We start from the raw sequence: 25,316 nt of genomic DNA on the forward strand, positions 1-25,316 counted from the left end.
CATATACGGCAATGTAATATCAGGACTTGATAATTTTTTTGACTATTTAGTAAACAGCATTTGTAAAATTAAATTGTTGCTGTTACATAATGTTATTAAATAGGCACCCATGAAAAGCATGGTATTGAATATCACTTTGGTAACAAGAGGATGCTGCTTTGTGGAGTCTCATTTACATACTAATTGCCATTGCTTTGTTTCTGTAGCAACAATAAGCCACCCCTTTGATGGTGGTTAGCTTGAATTATTCTGCACCAATGCCCTGTTTAAATCAGCTATGTTAAGTAAAAGAAGCAAAGAATGCTTATAAGGAAGGTCATTTATTACATTGAAATTTGTTTTAGATGCTTGACTAATGCTGTGAAGGTAAATATTACATTTAAAAATTATTTCATCAGTAAAGTTTTATGGTTTTTAAAATAGACTTTGGGTTTGTGCTTTTAAAATATATTAAAAATATTTTTGAGATACCAGTATATTCTGTATGTGAAATGCTATAGTTAATGATAGATAAATGACCCAGAAACTTGAAACATCTTTAGAATAGAAAATCAAATGCATGTCTAAATGGATTTGTTACTTTCAGAGTTCTTTTTATGTGTTAGAATTGTGTGTTTTGTATGACTAGCTATGTTTGCCTGAATTAATAATATTAAATATCAAAGGATAGAATGTAAAGGACTCAATAATATTCTGTTGTGTCAACTCTTTTTTTTTTTTTGCTTTGTACCATATTGACTTAAATATTGAGTGATTAAATTCTGAAACAACTCAGTGAAGTAGTTTACTCTTTAGTGGTACTTTTATTAAACCATCTAGAATTTTGCCCTTTCTTACTGAATATTGCTTTCATTGTTAGATTGTCTGCTGCCTTTGAAGCCTAAACTTGATAAAGTTTATGGTAATATTTTATTTGTCTCCAAAAATTCTGCCATATGAGAGGTAAATAGTTTAGAATCATAGAGATGGAAGATACTTTTAGAGATTACCGAGAGTCCAGCCTTCAGCCTACCATTAATATCCATTAACTAAAAACCTAGTATCTTTCTTTATGAATACTTGGCCATTGGCTTTCTTTAATCTAGCTGGCCATGGTGAAGAGAAATACTATGAGTAAAAGATATTTGCATATTTTTTGTAAGGTAGCTATTTTTAAGTCTCTTATCCTTTAGCAACTGTCTCCCTCCCCCAGCCCTTTTTTGTTGGAAATTATGTGAATAGATTTTTGTTTTACTTAACACAAATGAGACTGTATATTTTTCTAAAGAGTACAGATTATGCCTCAGTGAGTTTTAAATAATGGATATAAGAAATCTGAATAATAAAACCTGATTGTTAAATAGATATTACAGTATATTTATTACTTCTGGAATATTTGAGCATTCAGATATTTTAAGCAAATTATTTTTATAAAAATTGTCTGGAGCATTGAGTAAGAATATGTTTACTTTTCATAGGTCATCAGTACACATGTGTGTGTGTGTGTGTGTTGTGTGTGTGTGTGTGTGTGTATAACCTGTATCAGTTGAAACAAAAAAGGAATTTATTGTTAATCTTTAAGAGATACCTCTCCAAGAACAACGTTCTTAAAGTACTAATGGATAATGAAGCTCTTTGAAAAGTAAACCTTTGTAACTTACTATTTTTTATGGTTTTATTTCTCAAGTCTTTTTCCTTTATGACCAAGAGTAAGTGTTCTTAAATGTTGCACGAAAGCTCTATTAATAAACGTTATTTCTTAACTTTTCCTTTTTGGTGGCCACAAAGAGATTTATAAGGTTACTGAATTATTGTCACTTACTGTCACTCATACCTCAGTGAATTGCTTGCTTGAATTACCGCCACCTAGTTGCATTGATGATTAGTAGTTATTGATGACTCAATTCTTGTTAAGTACAGACTTTCTGTCTGGCACATGTGGTATCTTTAGGCACTAATTGAAAATGTGCTTGAGTTTCACTAACATGTATATTCCTAGTTTTACTCAAAATCTTAACATGTGAATACTGACAAAGTTCTTCATGATACCAATGTTAATTCTGTAGTAGAACTACAAAGGAAAGCAACTTACACCTATATTGTATGTTACCATTTACAAAGTGCTTTCATTTTTAATAACAACCCCACAAAATAGGCAAAAAGTGCTTTCATTTTTAATAACAATCCCATAAAATAGGCAAAGCAGGCGTTTTATAAGCCTCATTTGACAGATAGGAAAAGCGAGGCTCAAGTCAAGTAATTTGCCCCAAGGTCACACAGAAAGTAGAGTCAAATTTTGATCTTAGGTTTTGTGTCTTCAACTTCCTCTCCACTATATTGCATCCTTCTCTGTATATTTATCTTCCTCGGCATTCCATTGCTTACAACCATAATGTGGGAATCAGAAATCTAAGACCAAATTACACACTTCAAAGAAAATCTCATCTGTGTGTCTACTGTGGTGCCAAGACCTATGATAGTAAAAAGATAATTTATGTCCCTCATTTCCTTTCAGTAATATTTATCTGAGAAGCTGCACATTACTGCCTGTCAGAAGGTGTGACATCTGTTAATACTGTTTCTACATTTTTTGTTTTTTTTAATGTAGAAAACTTGGTTGCATGTTGATATGGATAGTAATATAAAGGAAGAAAAAGACTTCTAAAAAGAATAATAGGGACTTCCCTGGCGGTCCAGTGGTTAAGTCTCCACACTCCCAATGCAGGGGGCCCGGGTTTGATCCCTGGTCGGGGGACTAAGATCCCGCCTGCATGCCTGGCACAGCCAAATAAATAAATTAAATATATCTTATGACAGGTTTAAAATTTTTATTGTGGTAGAAAGAGTTAATCAATGTTATCTTTATCCTTAAATAAAATGGGATTATTATTTTTTTTGGCCAGAACTGTTCTGCTAATTCAGATTTGTCACTTTTTACTTTGCAGCAGTTAGAAGAAAAGAGTGAAGATCAAGAAGACAAGGAATGTTTGAAACAAGCAATAACAGCTTTGCTGAATGTTCAGAGTGGTATGGAAAAAATATGTTCTAAAAGTCTTGCAAAACGAAGACTGAGGTGAATATTTTCACTTTTTTTATAATCCTCCTTTTCACCCTGAATATTGTGGTATAAATTCAGGGATCCCAGTTCCCTCCTCAAGTAAACAATGAAGAAAATACTTTTAGTGACAAGCTTGGTCTTTCAGAGGAAGTGACATCAAAGCCAAGAGAATTTGTTATTGTTTGAAAAACCTTTCATATTTGTGCATTTTCCTTGCATACTCCCAGACAAGACCTCCTGAGAGTCAACTGGTAAGCTAAAGGAGAGATAGAGCAAAATGTATTGGGTAGATTTATGTCAACGTCATTGTTCTGTCAAAGTAAAATTAGTAGTGTCTTTTATTTTAGGGATTATGTAACTCAAGGCATTAATTCAGATAATATGCTTCCAGTTTCCTAATTATAATATATACATGGTTTTTAGCTTTAGGTATTGTCTACTTAAGCATTTCTAGATAAATTTTTTAATCTTTCTTTTTTTTCACTATATTGGGCTACTTTTTAATACTTGTCATTCTAAATATTTCATAGCCATGGTAGAAATAATCATTCTGTAGCTAAATTTATAGGGTAGAATTTTGTCAATTGTCAGTTCTTTTTAGAGCACTAAAAAAATGCCTCCACTGTGTTGCTTTAGTTTCCAAAACTGCAATTTTGTAACACTAATATATTTGGAGAAATAGTGAAAACCTTCTCAGTGCAACTTTTTAAAATACACTTTTGCACTGTCATTTATTTACATGAATTGTAGATTCCCTGTCATCTTTGTACTAACCATGTTTTTTCCTTTATCCTAGTGAATCTGCATGTCGGTTTTATAGTCAGCAAATGAAGGGGAAACAACTAGCAATCAAGAAAATGAACGAGATTCAGAAGAATATTGATGGTTGGGAGGGAAAAGACATTGGACAATGTTGCAATGAGTTTATAATGGAAGGAACTCTTACACGTGTAGGAGCCAAACATGAGAGACACATATTTCTCTTTGATGGCTTAATGATTTGCTGTAAATCAAATCATGGGCAGCCAAGACTTCCTGGTGCTAGCAATGCAGAATATCGTCTTAAAGAAAAGTTTTTTATGAGAAAGGTACAAATTAATGACAAAGATGACACCAATGAGTACAAGCATGCTTTTGAAATAATTTTAAAAGATGAAAATAGCGTTATATTTTCTGCCAAGTCAGCTGAAGAGAAAAACAACTGGATGGCAGCATTGATATCTTTACAGTACCGGAGTACACTGGAAAGGATGCTTGATGTGACAATGCTACAGGAAGAAAAGGAGGAGCAGATGAGGCTCCCTAGTGCTGATGTTTATAGATTTGCAGAGCCTGACTCTGAAGAAAATATCATATTTGAAGAAAACGTGCAGCCCAAAGCTGGAATTCCAATTATCAAAGCAGGAACTGTTATTAAACTTATAGAGAGGCTCACATACCATATGTACGCAGGTAAGGAGTATGAACTTGCCTGTCACTTTTATCCTCCTGCTTCAAGCTGATTTTTCTTTGCTGCACAGGTCATTATGCCTAAAATAGAAAGCAAACTGACAGCAAAAGACCTCCACATTATCAGAGTTCATTTTCCTTTGACTAAAAATACCGTCACTTTATATTTCTTTGGAATTTTATAATCTTTCTACCACATTTACATATGTTACTTTTAACTTTGCAACCAGAATTATAAATAAAGTTACTGGGCTAAATTTACCCAGTTAGACAGTGGCAGAAACAAGACTAAAAGTAGTGATAAATCAATCATCACTAGGGTCTAAAAATCTTTTTAGTCCTTTACCTCTTTCTTTTCTTTCTTTTTCATTACTGAGATTATAAAATCAGTAAAAATTCTAATTGATATCCATTACCAAAATTGTGCCGGTAGTACATTATATATACAGCATTGCTTTTTCTTAATTTCCATTCCTAAAATTTATTAAATTTAGCAATCCTGGGAGTCATTTAAGTTTTCAGTGTTTTTTGCTTTTTACAACTGATGTTATTTAGAGAAAGTTTCACCTTAGCAGGGCAATTTTTAGAGACAAACGTAGGAGTTTGGAGGATTCCTAGGGGGTTGAGACATGTTTGTCTTTAAATAGGCTGCATCAAATATAGTGTTTGAGAGTAAGGAACAAATATAATGATCGATTTTTTAAAGTAATTTTATTTCTTCTAATAAAGTAACATGATAATCCAGTGTTCTTCAACTTCCCTACATAGTAGGAAGTTTGACGATTGTAAAATACTGTGGAAAGAGCACTCACTGAATTTAGATTCACACCTTCACTCTATCACAGTTCCTTAAGGTTTTAGAACCTTCGTTTTCATCTCAAAAATCAACATCATAACAGCTGTCTTAGAATATTGTTGGAAAGAATAAATGAAATATTATATGTGAAAACTCTATAAATATAAACTTATTTTCAAAGAATGCTTTTATTACAAAGACATATAAAATCAAACACAACTCTTATAAGTGCCATTCTTAAATAGTTGAATGTGTAAGTTAACTTCCATCCCCCAACTTTTTGCTTAAATATATTTCTATCTCTAGGATATGTGTGTTTCTGGGGAAATTTCTCCAGTTTTTAAAGTCCTTCAAATGGGTTCTCAGTTTTCTCTGGAAACTATTCTGGCACTAGTTGAATTTGGTAGTTCTTTTGCTAGTCTTTTCCATAGTGAAATAATAGTGTTTTCCATAGGCTAATTTTAAAAGCAGTTTGGGCTCTTTAAACGTATACCATTTGGTAGTAGCAGGCAGTAACTGAAACATGTTGAATATAATGAAAGAAGATTCTGGGATTCCAATTTTACTATTGATTTTTCACCTAGAAACTTCTGTAGTCAGTGTATTCATTTTGCTGACCCAAAAATTAAAAATAAATCAAAGTACAGAAAATTTAAATAAGCTGCCGAGGATTCTACATGAAAAATAGATTATTCTGTCATCTTTTTTTACATATGAAACATTTTGAGAGGTACAATTTTCAGTAATTAATATGACTTATCTATTTAGTTGATGACCATCAGCTTCTTTAAGATCTAGAATACAGCTTAAAAAATGTTTTTATTCATTACCTGAAATTTGTAGTTGCAAAAGTTATTTCTTTGCTACTTCTGAAGGAATTTTTAAGGTTATAAAGGTTCAGGTTACTCTTCTAGCCACATTATTCTGATTTTTGTGTCTTGGAAGATTCACAGAGCTTTTTATCATAAACATTCTAAACTATTCATCGTTTTATTTTAAGTACCTTTGTTTTGGGTTCTTAGACTATTTAGAGTAGAATTAATCCTTAGATTCTTATCTATGTGAGGCAGAAGTTTGTTTTTTTTTTTTCCTTTCTGTAGGCAATACAAGTGGCAGGTGCTAAAGAAGACTTACTAGTGTTTACTATCACAAGTCAGTGGTATTTGATTTGGAAAATATTTTCAAATTTCAAAATTTTTAATATAATTGTTTCTTTAAAACTCTTATTGTTAATGATAAAAATTTTCTTTACTGCTTGCTTTATTTCACAAAACTGACTTATGATTATTAATAAGCAGTTATAGAACTACAATTAAATGTTTTTTTTTCAGGGGACTGTGCCTTTTATTTATTTTTTGGATGAGGACACTTCAAAACAAGCAAAACTAGAACAAGCATAGTTTGATAGTTTTTCTTAAGTCTTGGCAGTCTTTTCTCCTTAACGTACACAATGCTAGCCATGTCTGTAGACACAGTACTTTTGCTGTGGTGTTTTATTAGTTACTTTTGATAGTTGCTCTCATTTACATTAATTTTTAGCTTTTGAATAGAATAACTTAAATGGTTTTATTTCTAGTTAATATAAAACAATTTATAGAACTTTGCAAAGTTAGGTGTATTCAAATTTAAATTGACAAGATTTTTTATTTTTAAAATGTTAAAATTTTTCTAAAAATTCCTTTCATTAGTTTCTTGAGGAATAAAAAGCCACTGTTGGGTTCAGAAGTGTTGTAGCTAAGTTTTTTGACATTTTTCTTTCCTATCTTATTTTGAAGCTTAATTGAATATTTTAATTTATGTCATAAATATATTACTAGTGTAACTAAAACCCGTAAGCAGCTTTCATGAATTGTGATTTACCATACACACGGTATGGCTAATAATTAATAAGTATTAATTATTAGCTTATTTGACTTCTGTAAGGTCTGTGACTGAATATATTACTGGCAATATAGAATGTGTTTTTAATAGACCATGTATGAACTTGTAAAATGTGAAAGCAGCTATTTTTTAAGGTCTTTTCCAGCTCAGATGGACTCTTAGTCCTCACTACAATGATAATAGATCAGCTATTTGTTTAAAGAACTGTTGGTCTGCTCTATTTAATTTTGGTTCAGTTGGTTGATACGTATTTTATCAGAGAACATACAGTGCAAGTTGTGGCTTACTGAAACAAAAACTAAAATTTAACTTGCATATTTTTATTACATTGTATAGAATTATAATAAAAGACATTGGCTGTAATAAATGAGAAAAATCCAATAACTAATAAGCACTACTTTCAGACATTATCATAAAAAACAGAAAACTTGTTTAACCTTACTTAATTCAGACTTCATTGTGGCTTCAACCAGCTTGATCACTCAAGTGTTTTAACAGTAATTTATGAAACAGAGCTATAGATCTTAGATGATCAGCCCTTCACTTTATAGACCAAAAAACCCAAGGCCCCTGAAGTTTGTGATTTGCCAGAAATCGTATCAGTTAGTTGCAGAAAGACGACTAGAAATTAGGTTTCTTGACTCTTGAAATAGAGTGTACTTTCTACCATGTTACGCTGACTCATGAATTTTTTCATTTTTAGAATATAATTTTTATTATGTATATTGAATAGTAAAAATAAAGAGAATTACTTTCTTGGTTTGAATTGTCAGTAATATAAACAGCTTCTTCACTTACGGGCAAACACAGGTCTACTATGAAGATATAGTCAGAGTACTGTTATCTTTCTTATTGAAATAGGTAATAAATTCTGACTATAGATAACTTCTATTTTAATGCATAGATTTTAGTTTATATTTAGATGTTGGTCATTATAATTTTAGTTTTTAACAAAATCCAGTCAGTCTATTGGTGGTGTTTGCTCTGTAAATTTAGATGAATTAGAAGGTGCTTAACTGTTGCTCAAAAGAATTGCGACAGGATTTTATGTGGGATCTAATTTATAGTGCCTCAGGTCCAGTGTTTCTGGACATAAAATAATTAGTTAACTACATCAGAACTTCAGAATTCATCTGAAATGGTGTGGGGGGAAATTGTATAGTTAGGTGGATCATTCTGCATCTGGTAAGGATGTGAAGAGACTTTTACCTACAGTAAGAAAGCACAAAGCAATATACATAAAAAGCAGAAGATGAAAGTAGGAATTTCACTTCTGTTACAGAGTTATAGGAAATAATTTAGTGCAAATTAATTATTGAGACTTTAAAACAACATGGGTGAAGAAATATGGTATGTCTGGTTTTGATAGTCTCTCTTAGAGAAATGAGATGACTTTGCGGTAGGGGTCTTTCAGAACTGACATATGGAAATAAAAGTTTTTCATACTGAATTGTGGGCAAAAGGTGTTTCCCATGCATGGTGAATTTCTCTTTTAAAGAAAATGGTATTGAAAAAATTTAAGCCAGTTGATATTTTTCTTTAAAGTATTTACTGCTATTTTATGCCCTCATGTAGAAAATTTGCAAAAAACTGCATTAGATTTCTTTGGAGTTTGTGTCCTGTATAAGCTCAGTTCGGGTGCTTTAACTTTTAAAAAAATCTTTTGAACAATTTTTGATCTATAGGGCAGTGCTGTTCTATTTTTAAACTCTCTGATTTTTTTTTTAAGTGTTTGTGCGTCAGCATAGCGTCTGTTTCCTTTTTTAAGGAATTCAAGAGTGATTGTTTATAAATCCTTGTTGAGGAGCTTATTGTTTCTTGTAGCGTTTTAAATGGCTGTATTAAAGGGAGAATTATCACATGAACAGACATCCTGATTAACGGTGTTTCACTATGGTGGTTGGGGGAGGGGTATTTACATAAATAACTCTATGTAACAAATATTTCATAAATTTATTGACCTTGCCAATAAAACTGTGTTAAAAAAGGATTAAATTTACCACCTCAAATCTAGTATGCTGTATTCTGAACATTAATGTAAATATACTCTAATTTCCTAAGATTTTGAAGAATTGTACAATAAAATATTATCAAAGAAAATAGCTTTAGAATGAGGGAGACAGGCAGCTAGAAGGCCAGCAGAAAAGAGAAAACACGGCTCATATTTGAAATAGCCTGGGCCGAGACCGGGGACTTGATGGTAGAGTTGGCAGGTACTTGTACACACAGAGAGGTTGGGTAGACGGAGGCAGAGCAGCTAGTGAACATGGTGGACATCTGAGTCCAGGGCTTTGAGAGTAGAAAAGAGTGTTACCTAAAATGGTGAAGAAGAAAAACCACAGAGGATGTTTTTGCCATTGCTCATATTGAAATCCATTAGGGGTTGTGTTTGAGAAAGAGGTTTTGTGGAATACATCCACTAGCGATAAACAGAAAGAGGAGAATATCGAAATAGTTGATTTGCATTTTCTCCACAAATATTTGTGCTTATGTTTTAAAACCAAATCAGCCTGGCTTTTATATTTTTAACGCATTTGCCTTCCATCTGTCTCTAAAACATCACTTTATAATACAGGTGGATAACAGAGGCAGTGTAAAACTTAGCTATTATCATTGTCTGATAAATGTAAGTAGGTACTTTGTTTTCCTACAAAATTATATAACCTCTCCTTATTGATGGGTACTTTTAAAATATCTAATTATCTTAGTCCTTTGTATCATCAATAAGATAAATGTTTCCAGTGGTTAGTGTGACATTATATGTGTCACTATCACTGAAATGGGGAAATCAATAGAAATAAAAATAGCTTCTGGAATATGGAATTTTGTGCAAAATTTCAAATATAGATGTTATGTCCTCTCTTAATATAAGTTTTTCATTCATTAGCAATTTCCCACTGCTTTAGAAACTAGCAATAGAGCCTAAATTAATACAAGCCTGGGAATATATGCAGCCTTTAAGATGTTTTTTGAAAGTACTTAAACTCTTGCCAATTTTTCTTGGTTTATTTTTAGCTTCTGCTGGTTTTTTCTGTTGGCAAGACTGCTCTAATTTCTAATGAAGCTAAAAACAACTTAAACTTGAGTCACTTTAGAAGTTAATACAACAGTGATGATTGTGGGAGTGTTTATTTCACCGCCAGCTTCAGAAACTCCTCTTCTGAATAGTGTACAGGAAGGTACAGCTGCTACTTCCTAAAATCTGGAAGAAGGCTTAACAAGAATTACAGAATCACAATTAGACTGCTAATTTCTCAATGACTTTAGTGCCTTTAACCAAGACTAGCAGTTTACAGCTTCATTCTGAATCATTTATGTAAATTTCTACAGTGATTATGTAACTCATGGATTCATTCTTTATATTTAGCTCTCACAGCTTTGGAAACCTTAACAGATCCTTTAATCCAGGGAGGTCAGGTGATATGGCAGAAAAAAGCAGTAAATCAGAAATCACACAATCTAGATTCTGGTTCCATCTCTTTCACTCTATTGTGTGACTTTAGATAACTCTTAGTTACTTCTGTCATATGTAGAAGGGAAAACAGCAGCCGCCCTGCTCACTTCACAGAAATCATATGGAATGAATTATGTGAATGCTCTTTGAATTCATTACGTAACAGACATCAGGAATTGATGTGATCCCTTTTGACTGATGTGGCACTGAGGCACATCATGACTTTCCCAGCATTGTCATCAGTTAATAAAGCACTGAAATGGCCAGAAGTTTTGGTAAAAGATGAAAAGGCTGTTTTAAAATAGTTTGCCTTTAAAAATAGCCAGTTTTCTTAAAACATACTTTAATTCACTTAGAACTTGCTTTTATTGTTTTTCAACTTAAAAGTATCTTTGATATCCCACAACTTTTTAGCCTGACTTAGGTGGCATTTGAGAAGAAATGGATCTGGATATTGATTTTAGACTTTTAGACTAAAATAAACTTTTCTTTTAAAAAAGGGAGAGGTTACCCTTAATTTTGGAACACAGCTCAGGGATATATTTGGAGCATTCTGTACTAAGGGTCTGGCCTCTCCAACAGTGACAGCTCAGCATCTCTACAGTGGCCACTGCTTTTGCTTCCTAAGTACATGATGTTTTGAGTAGCCTCACCTTTACATATAGATTTGCAGAACAGGAAGAAGATTCTTGAAAGGGAGGATTGTGATGAAACCGATATAAATCTCTGTTTTAAAATCTTGTACAGCCTTCTGTTTTAAAATCTTTTCTTCTGGTTGAGACATTAGTCTTTAACGTTTGAGGAACTCTGTAACTGAAGACAAACAATAAAATACCAACAAAGAGGAAATTACTAAAGGATTGTATCTATTTAAATCACTTTTATCAGTAACCCACTCTAGCCTCAGAAGGTATGAAGCTAAAGGAGAAGAGGGCCATTTAAAACCAATATATTTTTATTATGTAAATTTTTCTTTAACTTAAAAAATTATTATAATCTTAAATTGAAGGTTGTCTGATATTTAAATCAATTCATTATCTTGATGACCACATATACCAATAGATTGGAAATAGATTTCTATTTTATGATAAATCCATGAATTTGACTTTGGCCAGGGGGGGAAGTTAATATAGTTATTTTATTTTAATGCTCAATTTAGGGTGATTCTTAGACAGAATCAGACTAAATAGAGATTTTCCATGCAAATGAATTTGATTCTTGCTAAATCCTATGCTAATAACAGACATTGTATTTCTTATAAAGAATCCATAGTGTGTAGCCTAACAAAAATAAAGGTAGTTGCTACTCTCAATAAATTTATCATTAAATTAGAGCTTACCATTCCTTAGTGATGTGAAGCAGGAAAAGGATACTCCCAATAAAAAAACTCAAGTTAATGAATTCTCCCCTCCTCCTTTTTAAAGACTCTTACAACTAAATGTGGACCTTGATGAAATTTGAGTTACAGTGAGTGGTGAGTGTTTTTTTTTATTCCCCATCATGGGAAGATGTCTCCCGCCACCTCCAACTCCCTTTATGCAGATGATAGCCCAGGTCTCTTGTGCTGATGACAGCAGCCTTTCTCCACAACTCTGGGAGAATACTGTCAAGGAGAGACTCAAGTAGGCAGGCCTGGAGAGGTGATCACACTCAGTCAGCTTCCTGTTTTACTTCATGAAGTATGAATGAAAAGCAAATCCTCTCATGGACGGGGTTGAAGACTCCCGCTCTTATGATTGAACTCTCATTGCGTCTGCTGGCAATGAAAGTAATTAAAAGTTGTGAAGAGAGCCAAATCAACATATTCTTACACATTTAATAGTTTTAATAACTTAAAGGTATTTATAAGCATCTTTTAGCAGTTTTAATTAAGACTTTTAGCACATAAAACAATTTAGAAACTATTTAACTTAATCTACATTATAAGATCCAATTTCCAGTTGTATGCTCTATTAACATGATTTAAAGAAATCCAGATAACTAATCCAGATAAACTAGTCTGAAGAGCAGGAAAAGTAATGGGTTATTGCTGTGGCCTTTCTGTGTACAAGGGAGATAAACCAACTGGTGATGTTCTGAGATCCATGTAGCACATGGAAGCTTGCTTTTATGCTCTGCCTTTCTTCCCTTTGTATTCCTGTGGCCAGTAATGCGTTTATTATCAGCTAGTCAGAGTGTGCAGAGGTCAAGAAATAAGTTGATGTAAAATTTTAGTATCAATGATTTTGCCACTAATTTAGGAAGAAACTAAAGTTAGCAGTTGATTTCAAAGTCCAAAGTATTCTGTGTGGTCAAAACATTTCGAGACTTAAAATTGACTATTTAATCTCTTTTGAAAATGTAAATAGTAGTTTTAATCATTCTGAATAAAAGATTTTAATAAGATATTTTTCCTTTTTCTTCATAGATCCCAATTTTGTTCGGACATTTCTTACAACATATAGATCCTTTTGTAAACCTCAAGAACTACTGAGTCTTATAATAGAAAGGTCTGTCAATTTAAAATGTTTAAATTCTTTGTTCTTTTTTTAAATGAGATTGAGCTAAGATATGGAAATATATTGAATGAGCTTTAAGTTGTCGTTCATGAATACTTTAAGAAGAAAATCTCTTGGATGACCATTTATTTTATAATAATATGTTAGCTTTGATTATTTAAATACAAAAATAGGCAGACTTTTTTACATGGAAACTCAGTATGTGAAATTTCAAATTTACAGAATTAATCAAGTTAAAGACTATTAAAATGTAGAATTTAGGCTCTGGAAATTCAAATTTTAATAATTTAAATGTTTTAAACAATTTTTCAAATATACCACATGTTGAGGAAAATAGAGTGAACAAGTACTATAATCAAGAAAAGTGTTTCATGTACCCAAAGAGCAGTCAGCTTTTCAGAACTTACCCTTAAAAAGTTTTATGTTGGCTGATTTAGAGTAATTACACAAGCCAAAAATGAATATCATTCCCTTAACTTTATAATCACACTTATTTTTAGACTTTGCATGTATTCTTTATTACATGTCTAGTTGGTTTTATTTATATTGGCAAGTATTAATTTCTTCTTAAAAAATTAAATCATTAGTCTTTACATTATAGAATCCTCACTTGTCTTCACTGATGTGTATATCCTTAGTATTTTTTACAGTGCTCTCTTGATTGTGCTGACTAGTGAAAAGATTTGTCGTTTTCTGTTTGCATAATTTGATATCATTGATCTTTTCATTAGTTTGTTCTGTTTTATGTTAGGTTTGAAATTCCAGAGCCTGAGCCAACAGAAGCTGATCGCATAGCTATAGAGAATGGAGATCAGCCCTTGAGTGCAGAACTAAAAAGGTTTAGAAAAGAATATATACAGCCTGTACAACTGCGGTAAGCATTAAATAAATAACTGAAGTAAATAAGCTTTTGTTGAATTTTTGTTTCAGAGTTAAATAAGGATGTTTCCCAAGCAAGGAGGAAGTAACATGTAAAATGAGTGAAGTAAAGAGGAATTATCAGAAATTACTGTATAAGTCTTAATTAACGTAGAATTTTGAAAGTGGTAAGCCACTTATAAGATTAAAGTTGACCCTTGAACAACATGGGGGTTAAGGACACTGACCCTTGGCACAGTAGAAAATCCACAGTCAGCCCTCTGAATCTGTGGTTCTGCATCCACAGATTGAACCACCTGCCTAGGGTGTAGTACTGTGGTATAGATTTAGTGGAAAAAAAAAAAATCCAAGTATAAGTGGAGCCGTGCAGTTCAAACCCTGTTATTCAAGGGTCAGCTGTATTTAATTTGGTAAGAGTTACTCTGTTTTCATTTATACCACTCCTTGTGATAAATGTTTATGTCCGAGTTCCCATGTAATTTGATTCTTCTTCTGTGTTAATGCCATAGAGTATTAAATGTATGTCGGCACTGGGTAGAGCATCACTTCTACGATTTTGAAAGAGATGCAGATCTTTTGCAGCGAATGGAGGAATTTATTGGAACAGTAAGAGGTATTTTTTTTTAAGTGCCTTAGTTTTATATGTAATAAAAGTACCAATATGGTGACTATCAACTGACATCACTACTGCTCAGTGTAGTTAAGAGGTGTTTGTAATGATGCCAGCATAACCAACAGGAAAAGTTAAAATTTTTTGCCATTTTTGACCTACAAATTGTTTAATAATCATCCTGTTGATCCAATGAATTTTCATTTAGTAAATCAACTTACTGATATTTTGGAATTGGATAGAAAAAGTCTCAATTTATGCTGTCTTAACACATCTGAAAATATGTGTACCAAAGGACAATTAGGAACTGTTGTGCCATTACAACACCACGATGGAGGTTGACTGGGACACAATTAGGTGACTAGTGCATAACATATCAGAGAGGCAGCAGAGCGGACTGAACTGAGAGCCGAGAAACAAGAGTTCTCTTCCAAACACTGCCACTCATTAGATAACTGACTCTGGCAAAATCATTTTGATGCTTTATACTTCAGTTTCCTTTTCAGTAACATGAGGAGCTAGGCTTGATGATCTCCAGTTCCCCTTCTAGTTTTAAAGGTACTTTGATTGTATAGGTCTAAGGATGTCCTAGACAAACTTGTTTCTATTTCCATCATACACTTTAAATGAGAATCAAAAAATAAAGGATTAAATAATAGTACTTTCATGCATAGTACAGAATGAAGCCACATGAAAAGCTCACACAAAATGAAGGAGTCCTCTGCACTGTTTGGTTTATAAAATGCAAAGTTTGTTAGATTACCAGCTAATGTTGTAGGATCTTTCATTATAAATCTTATTTGTGCAAGATATATCTTTTTTGGAGAGGATTATAAAATAATATTTTGAACTGAAGTAGAACAATAGAGGTGAAAAGTTTCTACAAATAAATTACTTTCTCTTATTTAAAAAGGATGTGAAAGAATATATACCAAACTATTAACAGTGGTTATCCACTTGAAGAAAACTGAGATTGGGATAGGGAATAGGGAAATGGTAAAAGGGAACTTCATTTTTTAATTTTGATCATTTGAACTTTTTATAGCAAAGATATATTCAGGTATCACTTATACGATTTTAAACTATTTTTTAAAAATAAAATATTGACTAAAATGTTTAAACGTTCTTTTTAATGTAATGTTATTTCAGGTAAAGCAATGAAAAAGTGGGTTGAATCCATCACTAAAATAATCCAAAGGAAAAAAATTGCAAGAGACAATGGACCAGGTCATAATATTACATTTCAGAGTTCACCTCCCACAGTTGAGTGGCATATAAGCAGACCTGGGCACATAGAGACTTTTGACCTGCTCACCTTACACCCAATAGAAATTGCTCGACAACTCACTTTACTTGAATCAGATCTATATCGGTATGTAATTTGATGTTCAAGCTGAAAAATCCTTTCAAATGAGTTAACTTTTAAAATGAAATGCTGATTTCTGCCATGTAGGATTGTTATAAGACATAAATGAGATAGTATATGAAGTGTCTTGTAATAAGGCCTGATGTATGAAAGGCTCCTCTTTCACTCCCTCATCCTCTTTGCTCTTATCTGGATTTACAGCTTCTCTCTTTCTGCAGTCACCCTTAGTTGGTAAAGCTAAGTTCAGATCCTGGCTTTACCAATTGTTGGCTTGGTATCCTTGGGCAACTTTAACCTTCTGGTGTAACTTTTATCCCTCTGCTGTTTAGTTTCCTCAAGAGTAAAATGGGGCTAATGATGGTACCTACTCCTGGAGCTGTTGTGCAAGGTTTAAAATAGTCCATACATTTACAGCACGTAGCACATTGCCCAGCACAGAGTAAGGGCTCAGTGAGTTAGCTACTGCCATTGTCATTGAGAACTTAAGTCATTGCCATTTAGCCTTTTATAGTTTTCCTACATTGATATAATTACTATCTCAAAAAAAATGTTTCTAGTTTTAAAGTTGGACTATTTAGATTTCAAACTATTTAATTTTGTAAAAACTAAATGAAAAATGGAACTAAATTTATAGATCTCCCACCAAAAATCATCACTGTTCCCAAAATCAGTGTTAGAATGTATTTTATTTCTTTCCCAGTACCCTTCCCAGGAGGGTTTTTTCCCCCTCCTTTAGGAGGGGAAAAAAAAAAAGATTTATGAATGCAGCGATTACTATACCCTCATTGGACTGATTATTATAACATTATCATTTATTTAAAAGAATTATCCCAAACTACTTTCTCACCCTAATTTGTTAGATAATATTTATAAGTGCTGGGAAAGATACTATGAAGAAATCCCAACCTTGCCCAAAGCAAAATGCTACTGTAAAGCAGTAAAAAAAAAAAAGTACACAGGTACATGCATACAGAGTTTTTTTAAATCTATAGAAAAAGATGCAAAATTATAATGTTTTTGTTCTTGTTTTCATAAACCTTTTATCTCATTTACTTAATAATACAGTATACTAGAGGGAAAAGTATCACATAGAATTATGTCTTGATGATTTTAGCGCTGTACAGCCATCAGAATTAGTTGGAAGTGTGTGGACAAAGGAAGACAAAGAAATTAATTCTCCTAATCTTCTGAAAATGATCCGGCATACCACTAATCTCACTCTGTGGTTTGAGAAGTGAGTATTACTGATCTTCTTACATTTCATAGCAGTTATGTTATAAATTTCACTGCAGTTCTATTTGTCTCATGTCTTGTTTTGTTGTTGTTGTTCCTCTCTTCCTCCTTTTTTTTGCACTGAGTGAATAATTTTCTAATGCAGGTTGGTTTTTTTTTTTTTTTTTTTTTTTTTTTTTTTGCGGTACGCGGGCCTCTCACTGTTGTGGCCTCTCCCGTTGCGGAGCACAGGCTCCGGACGCACAGGCTCAGGGGCCATGGCTCACGGGCCTAACCGCTCCGCGGCACGTGGGATCTTCCCAGACCGGGGCACGAACTCGTGTCCCCTGCATTGGCAGGCAGACTCTCAACCACTGCGCTACCAGGGAAGCCCTCTAATGCAGCATTTTAAGTTACTTTATTAATGATTGTTTTTAGGTTTGCCACATACATCATAACAGAATTAGCTTCAGATTTATGCCAGAATTCTAGTGATATGTAGAAATGTTACTCCTCTGTGGCTCTATTCACTCCCTCCCTTTTGTAGTATTGTAATATATGTGACATATAATTAATGATGTAGATCTAACAATACATTGTTATAATTATTGCTTTACTACCATTTGCCATTATTTTCTTAGCCTGTTACAGCTTTGCTCTCACCCACTCTTTGTGTAGTTATTGGCAATGTATTTCACATACATTACATTTCTCTATGTTATAGGCCCAACAATATATTACATACACATTATTTTATACAATTGCTTTTTAAATCAGTTAAGAAAAGCAATAAGGAAAAAAATAGGCATTTATAGTGTTTTTTATAATCATATAATTACCTTTACCAGTGCTCTTTGTGTGGATTCACATTACCATCTGGGGTCACTTGCTTTCAGCTTGAAGAACTTGCGTTACAATTTCTTGTATGGTGGGTCTGCTAGCAACAAATTCTCTTAGTTTTTGTTTATATGGGAAGATCTTTATTTTGCCTTCATTTTTTAAACAGTACCTCTGTCTTCAAGTTTAACTATTTTTTTCTTCTGCCAGTTCAAATTGACTATTGAGTCCCTCTAGTAAAATTTTTTTTTTTTTTTTTTTTTTTTCTGTACGTGGGCCTCTCACTGTTGTGGCCTCTCCCGCTGCGGAGCACAGGCTCCGGACGCGCAGGCTCAACGGCCATGGCTCACGGGCCCAACCGCTCCGCGGCACGTGGGATCCTCCCAGACCGGGGCACGAACCCGTGTCCCCTGCATCGGCAGGCGGACTCTCAACCACTGCGCCACCAGGGAAGCCCTAAAATTTTTATTTTAACTATTGTGCTTTTCAGATCCAGAGTTTCCATTTGGTTTCCTGTATAATTCCTGTGTCTTTTAGGATCCTCCCTATTGGTGCACATTGTAATCATACCTCCCTTTACTTTTTAAATCATACTTTCCTTTAGTTCTGTGAACAAATTCAGAATGGCTACTTTGAAATCTTTTTTTGTTAAATCTGACGTATCAGGTCTGTCTTCCAGGCAGTTTACTGTCGCCTGTGTTTTCCCCCGGTGAAGCCTGACATTTTAGAGGTCAGAGGGGTAGGGAGCCCTGTGTTCTTAGCTGTCTGGGCTAACTGCCCCCCCACCCTACCCAACCCCACAAGGTTCTCTGAGGAATGAGGGTAGAGGAAGTCTTGGTTCAGACACCACAAACTCTTGCCTCTCTTACTGAATTGTTGTACATTTTCCTGAATAGATGTTTCTCTGTCTTCTTTTTTATTTATTTACTTCTTTATTTGTGGCTGCATTGGGTCTTCGTTGCTGCACGCAGACTTTCTCTAGCTGCAGCGAATGTGGGGCTACTCTTCATTGCGGTGGCTTCTCTTGTTGCGGAACATGGGCTCTAGGCACGCAAGCTTCATTAGTTGTGGCACGTGGGCTCAGTAGTTGTGGCTCACAGGCTCTAGAGCACAGGCTCAGTAGCTGTGGCGCACAGGCTTAGTTGCTCCGCGGCATGTGGGATCTTCCCGGACCAGGGATCGAACCCGTGTCCCCTGCATTGGCAGGCAGATTCTTCACCGCTGCACCACCAGAGAAGTCCCAGTAGATGTTTCTTTATTTGCCATTTGCTCTTAGGGCCATTTCCAGAGACTGCTAGAACTTTATATATATAATTATATATATAATTTTCACCAGTTTCCCTGAGGAGTGAGTAAACAGAACTTCTTACACTGTCATGTCAAAAGTCCATAATCTCAATACAATTTTATAATTGGAGCCAGATATTAGAGTTTTATGTATTGGCCATATTTTGTATGATCTTGACCCATATTTTATAAGGGTGATATGAAGTTTCCACAGATCATATTGGCATTATCAGAACACAAGACCAGTGACATAAAGGAATGACTGGAATGTGAGCTAGCGTGTGGATAAAGACCAGAAAGCAATTCCTAATGAGAAATAAGTCATCTGAAAGTTAGGACTTCCTTCTATTTATGTTATTACTTCTTAGCCCCTAAAAAGTAAAACTTTGGAATTTGCCCGCTAACTGTTGCTTCCTGATTTCTTCTTTATCAAGTCAAATAACTACACTTCACTTGCAAAAGCGCTTTTCCATCATAATAATTAAAAGTTATGTCTATAAAGAGGAAACATAATTCGTAAGACATACAGACCATTTTCATTTCTGTCCTATTTTTTAATATATTACTGAGAAGGCGGCCATTTCCTGATCTTTTTCCTTTCTCTTTTTGCTTTTTTTAATTGTGGTAAGATTTTTTTCAGTGTACAAATACAGTATTATTATCTATAGGCATAATGTGCAGCAGATCTCTAGAATTTATTTATCTTGTGTAAATAAGTGCTAATCAACATGAAAATTTATACATGTTGATTAGCAACTCCCCATTTCCCCCTCCCCCAGCCCCTGGCAACCATCATTTTGTTCTTTGCTTCTATGAGTCTGACTATTTTAGATACCTCATGTATGTAAATCATGCAATATTTGTCCTTCTATGACTGGCTTATTTCACTTAGCATAATGTCCTCAGTGTTCATCCATGTTGTCACATATTGCAAGATTTCCTTCTTTTTTGACTAATATTCCATGGTACATATATTTCTCATTTTCTTTATCCTTTCATTTGTAGATGGACATTTAGGTTGTTTCCACATTGGCTATTGTGAATAGTGCTGCAATGAACATGGGAGTGCTAATATCTCTTTGAGATTACAGTACTTTTGGATAAATACCTAGAAATGGGATTGCAGATCATATGACAGTTCTATTTTTATTTTTTTTTGAGGAGCCTCCATACTGTTTTCCATAGTGGCTACATCATTTTGCATTCTCACCATTAACATTGTACAAGGGTTCCAGTTTCTGCCTTTTCATGGAAGAGGTTCTTGTTCATTTGCCACAGTGGTTTTTAGCCATAGATGTGCATTAGAATTGAAGTCACTTCTGGATAAATCATCCCAGACTTACCTGGTTTTTATAAAAAGCTCCACAGGTGATCTCATTGTGTATACCTAGTTAATATCAACTGAATTTAAAAAAGATGTAAACATATTATACTTGTATCTTACCTTTTAAAATGTCTAGATAACTAGTTAGCTGGTATATGATTTGTAGACATCTAACGCTTTAATGCATAAACATGTTATGTTTAATTTGATAATAAGGCAAATTTATTTTGATAGTTTTGCAGTGTTTTGTTTTTCACTGTTAGATCAGCCTCACCAGGGAATAGTGTAATCCACAACTTTACATTTTTGTTAATGTTTAATATTGATTTATATTTATTTTTTCCATATGTGTATTTTATTTTTTCTTAGATTGAGTTGTTTACTATCACATTATTGAAAACCAAGTTTAAAATATTTTCTTTACTGATAAGTGATTAGTAAATAAAAATTTTTCTCAAATATTAGAAATAGAGAATAAATGCTCACTGAGGAATTCTTTTTTGAGCATAGCTTCCTTTTAGCTATTTACTTGGATATATATGTACTTTCCAAGGATTCTTGGTATTTAAATGTAAAGAGCTTTTGTTTTCATTGACTTTTTTATTCTTTCTAAGTAATTAAAAATTTTTTATTCTGAATGGTGGTAAAATACTTTCATTCACTTTTTAACATAGTGCTTATCTAAAGAGCTGTTCTTAGAAATGTAGGTAATTATTTCTGTATGTCAAAGAAAGAAATTAAGCACTAATCACTAAAATCTTACAATTAGATGAAGAATAAGAGGCAGAGAATTCTTAAATTTGAGAATAAGTTTCCCTAGAACACACCCACATCCTAAAGACCAGCATACATTCAACAAGATGATAGACTGATCAGAGAACTCCAATACTGAGAGAGAATGCACCAAATATAATAGGAAGAATGACTGACCGGTTGACTGTATCAGTCTGGAAGACAGTGACAAGCAGCATGCCTGACTGAAGGCATTGCCTTCTCTTCCATTCACCTACTATTTACCTGCCATTCTGAATACGTATTCTCTACTGTTACACTATAGCTGCCCTCCATTCCATTTTGTTTGCTAAATTCTTTAACTCATATCTTCGTTGGGAAAACTCCAAATTTTTTAATTCACTTTTTGTCTTTGATTCCCAGATGTATTGTAGAAACTGAAAACTTAGAAGAAAGAGTAGCTGTGGTGAGTCGAATAATTGAGATTCTGCAAGTCTTTCAAGAGCTGAACAACTTCAATGGTGTCCTTGAGGTTGTCAGTGCTATGAACTCATCACCTGTATACAGACTAGACCACACGTTTGAGGTAGGTTTGCTTATCTAAAGGTGTTTTTTCCATTCCCTGTTCCTAGGAATCAGGATGTTAACAATTATGACCTTTAATTTTTACATGCCTCATCTGTCTTTTCAGTAACAGCTGAAATGATGGAATTACCTAAATTTTGTATTGAATTGGTTGCTCTTTGTAAATTAGGCAGTCTCATTAAAATGCATTCACAGGTCCTAGCCTAAGTTAGAAGAATAAAAAGATTTCAGCACCTTATTTGTAATATAATGTACAACTAAATGCTCACATACTTGTTTGAGGAATGGCAAGATAAAATAGATTTCTCTCTCACACACACACTTTTTCTTTAAGTTTGTACTAGGGTCTATGAAGATAGTCTCTTTGAAGCAGTATTATCATTCTTAGCATCAAACTGATACTGTTGTGTTCGGGCTTTACTCTAAGCCTGGCATTTTTTGGCAAAACCTGTGATTCCTTTTGTAAACTTATATTCCCTAAACATTATTTTTTTTTATTGTAGCAAATACCAAGTCGCCAAAAGAAAATTTTAGAAGAAGCTCATGAACTAAGTGAAGATCACTATAAGAAATATTTGGCAAAACTCAGGTCTATTAATCCACCATGTGTGCCTTTCTTTGGTGAGCATTTCTTCTTAAATTTTTATCATGTTTCTGGACAAAACAACAGTTATTTCATTAAATGACTGAGTAAACACATGTCTAATATTCCAGCAGAAAATACTTAACAAATATTTAGCACCTGAATCCCCTTAGAATTTTTCTCTATGAGGACTTTTTTAAGATGAAGCCCAATGTGTACATTCCACTTTTTATTTCCATATTGTGCAGCCATTCAATATTGTATAATGCTTACTTCTGTTTTAATATTCATAGAAATCTTTTTATTGACTTTTAGTAAACCAAACACTCTACAGAAGAGGCATGGCCATATTTACCCATACTTGATAATCATGCTGCTTATAAACAGTCTCACATGGCTAAAAATCATAGTGCATGTGCCTTTGGGCCCACACCTTCTACACATCAAAATTTTACCTATTCTTTTTTCCTTCCCTTCTGCACCAGAGTAAGGTAGTGCGTTTTCTTTCTTTTAAGACTGAAACCTACCATCTGAATCTTCTCCCTTTCTATAGGTTCCTCTATCTTATTCCATCATTTATTTCCTGTATTTTATTTATTTAACGTCTTTATTAGAGTATAATTGCTTTACAGTGGTGTGTTAGTTTCTGCTTTATAACAAAGTGAAATCAGCTATACATACACATATATCCCCATATCCCCTCCCTCTTGCGTCTCCCTCCCACCCTCCCTATCCCACCCCTCTAGGTGGTCACAGAGCACCGAGCTTATCTCCCTGTGCTATGTGGCTGCTTCCCACTAGCTATCTGGGTAGTATTTGGTAGTATATATAAGTCCATGCCACCCTCTCACTTCGTCCCAGCTTATTTCCTGTTATTTTATATCTTCAGTATCTCTTTCACACTGGTTTCTTTTCTCTGCTGGTATGTATGCTCTCATGATTCTTCCTCTAAATACTTAAAAAAAGTATGCCCTCAATTACATATCTGGTGTTTAGTCTTTTTAGTATGTGGTGTATTTTTTTCTAGCCTTTTCCTCATCTCTATTTATATATTTTCCATATAGCTTTAAGTTATACTGCATGTAACATTCTTATGTCCTGATATTTTTTCAATTGACATTTTTGTTCAGGCTTTATAACCAACCAGTTTTGTACATATACATATTGTATATAGTTGTAATTGTGTGACAGGTACACATTGTTTACTTTTTTCACTTACCATATCCTAGATATATTGTGTTTTATTAGTCTTTATAATTACCATTTCTAATGGCTACATGATATTCTTTAAAGTTGGTATGACAGTTTATTTAACTGTTACCCTATGACCTGACGCATATGTTGTTTCCAGCTTTTTTGCTTTCCTAAATAATGTTATAATGAATATCTTCATATTTATACCTTTTTTATGTATTTGAGAATATTTTCTTGAGCTAGATATTTTACCAGTCTGCCTTTTAGTTGTTATTCTTTGAAATACAGTATTTTTAAAATTCTATAATCTGTCCATTTTTCCCATTATGATTTCTATTGTTTCTGACCGTAGAAAGTTCTTCCAGTCTAGTAACTTAACATTCAGTCATATTTTCTCCTAGCTTTATGATTTGACTTTTAAAATTATATTTAACTCTTCAATCAAATTGAAGTCTCTTTTAGATATCATATGAAATATTCAAATTTGTTTCTCCACCAGATTGTTTATTTGTTGACCCACGTTTATTGAATAAGTCTTCATCCCCATTTACATATGGTACCTCCTTCTTTAAAAATATTGTTTCCGGGCCTCCCTGGTGGCGCAGTGGTTGAGAGTCCGCCTGCCGATGCAGGGGATACGGGTTCGTGCCCCGGTCTGGGAGGATCCCATATGCCGCGGAGCGGCTGGGCCCGTGAGCCATGGCCGCTGGGCCTGCGCATCCGGAGCCTGTGCTCCGCAACGGGAGAGGCCACAACAGTGGGAGGCCCGCATACCGCAAAAAGGAAAAAAATATATATATATATTGTTTCCCATTAACTTCTTTTTATTTTATTTTATTATATTTTAATTTTATTGGAGTACAGTTGATTTACAATGTTATATTAGTTTCAGGTGTACAGCAAAGTGATTCAGTTATACCTATACATATATTCATTCTTTTTTAGATTCTTTTCTCACATAGGTTATCACAGAATATTGAGTAGAGTTCCCTGTGCTATACAGTAGGTCCTTTTTGGTTATCTGTCATATATAGCAGTGTGTGTGTGTTCATCTCAAGCTCCTGATTTATCCCTCCCCCCAACATTTCCCCTTTGGTAACCATAAGTTTGTTTGCGATTTCTGTAAGTCTGTTTCTGTTTTGTAAATAAGTTCATTTCTTTTTTTAAATTAGATTCCACATGTGAGTGATATCATATATTTGTCTTTCTCTGTCTAACTTCACTTAGTATGATAATCTCTAGGTTCATTCCATTAACTTCTTATGCTAGTGCCCCAGTCTTAATGATTGGCACTTTATAATCAGTGATTCTCAACCAGGGCGATTTTTGTCCCCCAAGGAACATTCAGCAATGTCTAGAGGCATTTTTTTGTTGTTCGAGTTGGGGGGTGCTAGAGGCCTCTAGTCAGCAGGGGACAGGAATATTGCTAACAGCCTGCAGTGCACAGGACAGCCTGCACAACAAAGAAATATCCAGTTTAAGAGGTCAGTAGTGCCAAGGGTAAGACGTCCTGCTTTAGGGACTTCCCTGGCGGTCTAGTGGTTAGGACTCGCCACTCTCACTGCCGTGGGCCAGGGTTCGATCCCTGGTCG

General features: G+C 33.9%; 1 protein-coding gene across 2 annotated transcripts in view; it reads left to right on the forward strand.

Moving 5' to 3' along the window:
- The window catches only part of SOS1 (SOS Ras/Rac guanine nucleotide exchange factor 1), a 140,833-nt gene that overhangs the window by 97,938 nt on the left and 17,579 nt on the right, over positions 1-25,316 (forward strand). For both annotated transcript variants that reach the window (XM_081253505.1, XM_081253506.1), the window contains exons 9-17: positions 2,925-3,052; positions 3,834-4,489; positions 13,025-13,106; positions 13,867-13,989; positions 14,504-14,607; positions 15,754-15,976; positions 17,085-17,204; positions 21,786-21,948; positions 22,451-22,568. In XM_081253505.1, the coding sequence (XP_081109631.1) occupies positions 2,925-3,052; positions 3,834-4,489; positions 13,025-13,106; positions 13,867-13,989; positions 14,504-14,607; positions 15,754-15,976; positions 17,085-17,204; positions 21,786-21,948; positions 22,451-22,568 (1,717 nt within the window). The remainder of the gene's footprint in view (positions 1-2,924; positions 3,053-3,833; positions 4,490-13,024; positions 13,107-13,866; positions 13,990-14,503; positions 14,608-15,753; positions 15,977-17,084; positions 17,205-21,785; positions 21,949-22,450; positions 22,569-25,316) is intronic.

This window comes from Mesoplodon bidens (assembly GCF_964165515.1).
Source record: "Mesoplodon bidens genome assembly, chromosome: 14".
In the NCBI taxonomy this organism is placed as follows: domain Eukaryota; kingdom Metazoa; phylum Chordata; class Mammalia; order Artiodactyla; family Ziphiidae; genus Mesoplodon; species Mesoplodon bidens.